At 46.6% G+C, this 7,168-nt stretch overlaps 1 protein-coding gene across 3 annotated transcripts; it reads left to right on the top strand.

The window, feature by feature from the left end:
• The first annotated feature begins 424 nt into the window (after positions 1-424).
• LOC138097504 (serpin B3-like) lies at positions 425-6,922 on the top strand. Of its 3 annotated transcripts, none has more exons than XM_068993691.1 (7): positions 425-589; positions 1,169-1,225; positions 2,968-3,096; positions 3,411-3,528; positions 4,574-4,716; positions 5,073-5,165; positions 6,518-6,922. In XM_068993691.1, exons 1-7 carry the CDS (start codon positions 425-427, stop codon positions 6,920-6,922), a joined length of 1,110 nt encoding a protein of 369 aa, XP_068849792.1. The 3 variants fall into 3 exon arrangements, with proteins under 3 accessions (XP_068849792.1, XP_068849790.1, XP_068849791.1); XM_068993689.1 differs by having other exon boundaries at positions 5,010-5,165; XM_068993690.1 differs by having other exon boundaries at positions 3,411-3,532; positions 4,578-4,716; positions 5,010-5,165.
• Positions 6,923-7,168: the final 246 nt, after the last annotated feature.

Below are 7,168 nucleotides of genomic sequence, written 5' to 3'. Positions count from 1 at the left end.
CAGGGGTAGGACGTCCAAGACCCACAAATCCTTCAGGTAAGATCCTTCTACAGAGGAAGGTGCCTGATGGGAGATGGCTGGGTGCTACCACATCAGTCTTTGCCTGGTGTCTGTTGTAAATCATTTTTTACTCAGTCTTAATGCAATCACTAAGGAGGAAAAGATAAAGATATTCTATTACTTTTTCACAAATTTTCTTTAAAAACTAATTTCAATAGTCCTCTAATTATGAAATTCATACTGTTCATTTTAAAAGGCTTGAAAAGTAAGAAGACAAGAAATGCTGATTGCCAGAATCGCACAACCCACATATAAGATATTAAAAAAAAATTATTACAGTATTACAGACTAGCCTTCCTTCACTAGAGTGATGATGAAATGCGTCTGATGCTCTTCCAGGACTTCCAGACCACATCCAGCCACCATGAGTTCCCTCGGTGAAGCCATCATCCACCTTGCAATCGATCTGTTCCACCAGATCAGACAATCAAAGAAGGAAAACATCTTCCTGTCCCCTTTCAGTATCTCGTCAGCCTTAGCCATGACTTACTTAGGGGCCCGAGAAAACACCGCATCCGAAATGCAGAAGGTAGGTGCAGCTGCCTTTCCGTCACAGGTCTGCGTGGTTTGTCTGCTGGCTGGTGTGCAGGTGACCACAGGTCTGGCTGTCCCCGGTCCCACAGGAAGCTCAAGCAGCCCCACGACTTGGTGGGCACAGAGTGGGGCACGCACTCTCCCACAGGGCTCCCCCCTGCTCCTGTGCCTGGTCTTCCTCTGGGGGCTGGGATGAACCCCTCCAATTGCCCAGGAACCAGAGGAGGCTTTAATGGAAGAGTTCACTGGAAGTGAGGCCCTGACTAAGATCCACGGGAGACATCTTTACGTGTTTCCTCAACAATTAATGTAAAACGAGACACGATCCTTTGAAGTGGACAGCGCTCAGGCAGCTTTGTGCTTTCCACACACAGACTGTGTTTTAAGGATGAAGCTTTCCCTGGACAGTTCCGTGTGCTTTTCCTTTGGTTCCTCTTGAGTTTGTCTCTGTGAGGGGCATTTATTTGGTATACAGTTTTGTTTGTGGGCATTCTTTTGTCCTTCTTTCTTTTTCACTTCCTCTGATGTGTACAGATCGTTGCAGTCTCCTTGTCCCACTCCCTGTCTCCTCCAGGTCCTTCACTTCAGTGAAATTGCAGAGAACCCAAGAGGACAAGCTGCAGGAAATCCCGTGAGTCAGAGAGCTTTGGAAGTGGAGGAGGTCATCTGTCCAAGAGGGTCGTAGCTTAAACTGGAGATTTCAGATAAACTGGGAGAAGTCCATTTTTAGAAGTCAGGCTAGGCAAGCTGGAGAGAATTGTTTCTCAGTTCACGTGCGTGCGTGTGTGAAATCATTTCAGTTATGTCCTACTCTTTGTGACCCCATGGACTGTAGCCCTCCAGGCTCCTCTGTCCATGGGATTCTCCAGACAAGAATACTGCAGTGGGTTGCCGTGCCCGCCCCCAGGGGACCTTCCCGCCCCAGGGATCGAACCAGCATCTCTCATGTCTCCTGCCTCAGCAGACAGGTTCTTTACCACTGGCACCATCTGGAAAGCCCTCTCATTTCACATTACATACTCACGTATTTCCCTGGTGGCTCAGACGGCAAAGCATCTGCCTTCAATGAGGGAGACCTGGGTTCAATCCCTGGGTCAGGAAGATCCCCTGGAGAAGGAAATGGAAACCCACTCCAGGACTCTTGCCTGGAAAACCCCATGGACGGAGGAGCCTGGTAGGCTACAGTCCGTGGGGTCACAGAGTCAGACATGACTGAGCGACTTCACTTCACTTCCCTTCACTTATTTACCTCATATGTTTGTTTTTCTGAAAGAAGAGAAGCATATGCTTAAAATCAGGGACTCAGAAACCTGAAGGAGCTTCAAATAGTGATCTGCTGTTCAGGAATGAGGAACACGGCAAAAATATAATGGCTCTCAGCCACAGTGACGTCATCCCAATTAGCCAGGGGCAATAAAAGGCTTGCTACATAGCATGCAAATACTTTCAGATAGGACAGCAGGACCAGGGTATGGAAACTCTGATTAAGGTTATATATTATTATATAGAATAAAAATAAGTATACTAATCACAATATGTTGCTATAATTGCATAGTTTTAATTAACTCTCAGATTAAGAGCAATAAGCATATGATCAAGTGTATTATGGAGTATTTTGGAAAATGAATGAGAGCTACGGTTTATCTAAATAGTCTAAAACTCTTAGCCAAAAAGTGAGAGACTCTGAATTGAGACAAGCCTACATTGAAAAAATTATCTGTGTCTCCTTGGAGAAGTTTCTAAGCTCTCCGAGCTCTCCTGTCTTCATGTGAATGGCACTGAAGACTTAGAGATGCTGAGGTATAGCTGTTCCCAGGCTCTCTGGCACCCACTGTTCCTACACTGGGAAGTGTGGCCGTCACAGTGAAGAACCACAGATCACAGTCAACAGGTCTTAGAAGGAAATCCCTCAAAGGACTGTAACAGGGCATCGAACCCCAACATAGGACGACGTACAGATCCCATGGTCTCACACAGCTGGCGACTGTTAGGGATCCTCTGCGGCTCTAGCCCTCCAGGAGCTTCTGTTCAGCTGAGACCTTCACCCTAACCGTTGGAGATAACTGAGAGACAGTGCACTGATGGCAGGCTGATGCTTCTCTGAGCGTCTGAACTGAACTGAGCTGAGCTGATGCATCTCTAGTTCAGCAGAGGAAAGGCTGGAGTGTGTTAGAGCAGGGAGAGAGGGCTACCTGGAAGATTTAATGTAAAGACTGGGAAAGCTAATTCCAGTAACACGCGCCAATTAGGGGAAGTAGCCACAACCATCATCCCCGGGGATACCTCCCTCTAGACAGGGACCCAACAGACCCCTGGGGGTGTAGAGTTCACGCTGACAGAGAATCCAGTGAGCTCACTTCTTGGTGTTTGAAGGTTGAAAAGCCAGGAAGTGTTCATCATCACTTTCAAAAGCTGCTGACGGAATTAAAGAAATCCACTGATGCCTATGAGCTGAGGGTCGCCAACAGGCTCTATGGAGAAAAGGAGTTTCCGTTTCTCCAGGTGAGTTTCCTCGTCTTTCACACCTTTAGTCTGCATGCCGGGTCCTCGGGCCCCAGCTCCTAATGGAGGGGGAGGGGTGCAGAGGAGCCTGGGGCCCCGCACGGGGGCATTACTCCCAGGGGCCGGGCTCCCCAGCCACAACCCCACCCGCTGGAGTGTCCAGAGGCTGATAGCACACCAGTGAGGCGGGGCTAGGCATGGGCTTGTGAACTCTGCTTGATCAGGATCTAACACATCGCATTTAATTCGGGAATCCCGACATGGTCACGGATGAACCACTTTCCATTCCTGCTTTCCTCCTGCTCATGTCACAGGAATACATGGAGAATGTTAAGGAATTTTATCTGGCCAGTGTGGAATCTGCCGATTTTAAACATGCTGCAGAGGAAAGTCGAAAGATGATTAACTCCTGGGTGGAGAGCCAAACCAATGGTAGGTTATGAGAGAGTCACTTATTAAAAGTCACCGCTGAATCCCCGCTGTGTGTGAACACAGTGTGGACCCTGCCCAGGCTTCCAGAAGCGGGGGTGAGACGAGATTGAGGAGGGTGGGGAGGCCCTGCAGGGGGTGGACGGTCCATATCAGTGCAGAGAGACCCGGGCAGGGGTGCTCCCAGGACCAGCCCCCTGCAGGCACAGCTAAGTCTGGAAGACAGTGTCTTGTGGATCCCAAGTTTCTGCTCAGACTTCAGGGTGATTCATAAGTTTTCCTTTCAATTAGAGGCTTAACTTCTGGATTATGATTCCCCAAGAGAAGATATTAGAAAGGGTCCCTTTGTTAATCGGGAAACAATCTTCTCTCCCCCAAACCACCCTTTCTGCAGAAATGACCCCCTGCAGTAGGAGATGTCTGGCCCACGTCCCCCTCCCACAGGATTGTCATAGGTGTCCTCCCCTCCCGGGGCAGGTGGCTGGACAAAGTCTCCCTGCCCGAAACAGAGGGCTAACCTGCAGCAACTCAACATGGACAATGAAGATGAAGACTCCTCAGGGAATGGTGTCTGCCACGTGCTCTAGATTCCTGCGTGCATGTTGGTTGTCCAGAAGAATATTCTGGCTACTTCTTCAGAATATTGAGCTCAAGTTTGAAAAGACAGAGAGGGAGGAAGGAAGGAAGAACAGGAGACTGCGCACAGGCTGGAGGAAGCAGGAGAGGACGCAGGGGGGCAGTGGGGGGGTGCAGAAATGTGATTTGTGGAAACCGTATCTAGAATCAGTGCATCAGGGTTCCTCGTGACATGACTGCGGCCCCCACACACACCGAACACCTTCCCAGGCAGGAGCAGGGGCGTCTCCGTGAGGGCGGCTCCATGAGGCCGGGGCCGTGAGCAAAGCCTCACCTGGTGAACCGCTGGGCATGGGGTCCCTCACGGGCTGACTTGTGCAAGTATTTAATCATCACTTGCAACTTTCAAAGCATCTGACAGATAAACCACTCGTGCCTTTCATGACAGACCTTTGGTTTTCTGTCTTTGCAGAAAGAATCAAGGATCTGTTTCCCAAAGACTCTCTCGACAGCACCACTGTTCTGGTTCTGGTGAACGCCGTCTATTTCAAAGGGCAGTGGAACCAGAAATTTAAGAAAGAAAGTACTGTGGAGGAAAAATTTTGGCTGAACAAGGTATTGTCCGTAATTAATTTATAATAATGTAGCATACCTCTGTGTAGAATGTGAAAGTTAAATACATATTTGATCGTTTCTTCTATAACTGCCAGTAGAAGTAGGATCTTTCAAGGCTCTTTTTTCACCTTTATTTAGTTGGTAATAGTTGAAGAAACTCTTGTCTCTAATTCAGATTTCCCAGACCATCTCTTAGAAGGAAGATGAGTTTGGTATCTCAATAAGATTATCTTTTTTTTCTCTTTTGGACTAATGCCCACTTAGCATTTTTTTGCCACATGAATTTATTGCAGGATACAAGCAAACCTGTGCAGATGATGAAACAAACCAATCACTTCAATTTTGTGTCACTGGAGGACGTGCAAGCCAAGATCCTGGAAATCCCATACAAAGGCGGAGAGCTGAGCATGCTGGTGCTGCTGCCCAGTGAAGCAGACGGTCTGCAGGAGGTGAGGCCTGGTGTTTACAGTGCTTCACGCCGTTGCTTACACTGTTGGCGACACAGGGCCCGTGTGGGCTGCTCATGGAGGCAGTGCTCACGGAATGCTGGCGATGCGCCAGGAGAGCAAAACACTAGCGTGTGTTGTTTCTTCTCTGTTGAGTCTAATGGAACATCATGAAGAACTTGGCATCCTGTGATTTTCCAAAAACATAGCCCTTCCAGTGTGATGTGGAAGAATGTGTAGAAAACCTTAACTTCACGGGACCCAGTAATATTCTGAGAAAACTAGAATATCACTTCAAAAAATATGCTTGGCTCACACATTAATATTTTGCAGCCATCAAAACTTCACCTATTCCAGTCTATTCATTTGAAGACAGAGGAAACTAAAAGTCAAATGCAGATGACTCATGGAAAATATACGCAAATTCACTCACGAACAGAATCAAACAAAGTAAAACAATGCTGAGCTCCATTCTGCAGACTGAACCCCATGCTTCGTAGAGAGGAGACAAACCAACCCATCCTGATGCTCACTTTCTATTTAGAAGTATTCTCTCAGAGTTATTGGAGCCTCACTGCTGGGAATTAAAAAGAAGTGAATCTTCCTTTCAGCATTGTTATATTGGTTCAAGATAATTTGTAAAGAAACCGATAACAGTATCTGGCATATAAACGTCATTCCATAAATGGCCATCTGCAACTACTCTAATCGCCAGTGATGCTGAATTTGCAGTGAACTTGTCACACATAAAATATACGTGCGCAGCTTAGGGACTAACACACAAGGCTTAAAAGTATTGATTAAGGAAACACACACACTGAATCTCCACTTAATGGTGGTTTCATGCAACAATTTAAACTTAATTAGAGAAACATGTCTATACAGGAAAAGTTTTCAAATAGGTCAAGCAAGTTAAAGGAATAATAATGGGTTGTACACTATAATTATATCATGCAAAAACTGCACAAAAAGACATTAACAAGACAGGACTATTTGAAAATGAAACATGTAGTGATCTGGCAACTTAAGAAGCAAAGATATATAGTTCATCTTTTACAAAATAAATTTATTTAATGGTTCTGCTGTTATGTATGGGTATATATACACATATATATACAGAAGGCTCAGTTTATCACATAAATATTACAAAATATTCAGCTTATACAGTGAGATCACATGCAATATATAAATATTATATGTATATAGTATAGTGAGTTTATATGTATAATACAACTGAACCTCCTGTATTCATGTTTACTGTGAAGATAATTGTTTTCCAGACATTTCAATCCAAGGTTAGGTGGGCCCCATGACCGCTGAGAATCCTGACAGTTGTTCCTTTTCCACTGTTCCAGCTTGAAGACCAGCTCACTGCTGAGAAGCTAATAGCGTGGACGAGCCCACAGAATATGGGGAAGAGACAAGTGGACTTACACCTGCCTCGGTTTAAAGTGGAAGAGAGCTATGACCTCGTGCCCACACTGCAAGCCCTGGGGATGGTGGACGCCTTCCGTAATGGGGCCGCCGACTTCTCGGGCATGACCGGGAGACGCGATCTGGTAGTGTCGACGGTCGTCCACAAGTGCTTTGTGGAGGTGACCGAGGAGGGCACGGAGGCCACGGCTGCTACTGGTGTGGAAATTATTACAAGAGCAGGAGGAAATTCCGAGAGTTTCCGCTGTGATCACCCTTTCCTGTTCCTCATCAAGCACGTCAGGACCAACAGCATCCTCTTCTGTGGCCGAGTCTCTTCCCCTTAGACAGCCTTGGCCAGCGGCCACACTCGGGGGCATTCAGAGAGCTGTTCCCGGAGCTCAAATGCTGGTGTGACAGGTTCCCTTGGATTCATTCTCCTTTCCAACCTCACAGTCATCTCTAAGAATATAGTCACTGAAAGAGCATGTCTGTCCCTCTCCCTCTCTTTCCACAAACACATGTAAACCTACTCTATTTCCGCATGGAAGCTCCCATTTGGACAAAATGTTCAACTTATGATAAAAGGATAT

This window comes from Capricornis sumatraensis, chromosome 21 (assembly GCF_032405125.1).
Source record: "Capricornis sumatraensis isolate serow.1 chromosome 21, serow.2, whole genome shotgun sequence".
Classification (NCBI taxonomy): domain Eukaryota; kingdom Metazoa; phylum Chordata; class Mammalia; order Artiodactyla; family Bovidae; genus Capricornis; species Capricornis sumatraensis.
Note: the sequence above shows the minus strand (reverse complement) of the source record. Positions and strands in the feature narration are given on the sequence as shown.

What these genes read in the sequence shown, in the direction of transcription:
- LOC138097504 (XM_068993689.1), top strand. Translation starts at nt 425, where the DNA reads ATGAGTTCCCTCGGTGAAGCCATCATCCACCTTGCAATCGATCTGTTC. An exon ending in CCGCATCCGAAATGCAGAAG is followed by an intron (nt 590 to 1,168) that starts GTAGGTGCAGCT and finishes TGTCTCCTCCAG; the next exon opens with GTCCTTCACTTCAGTGAAAT. An exon ending in GGTGGAGAGCCAAACCAATG is followed by an intron (nt 3,529 to 4,573) that starts GTAGGTTATGAG and finishes CTGTCTTTGCAG; the next exon opens with AAAGAATCAAGGATCTGTTT.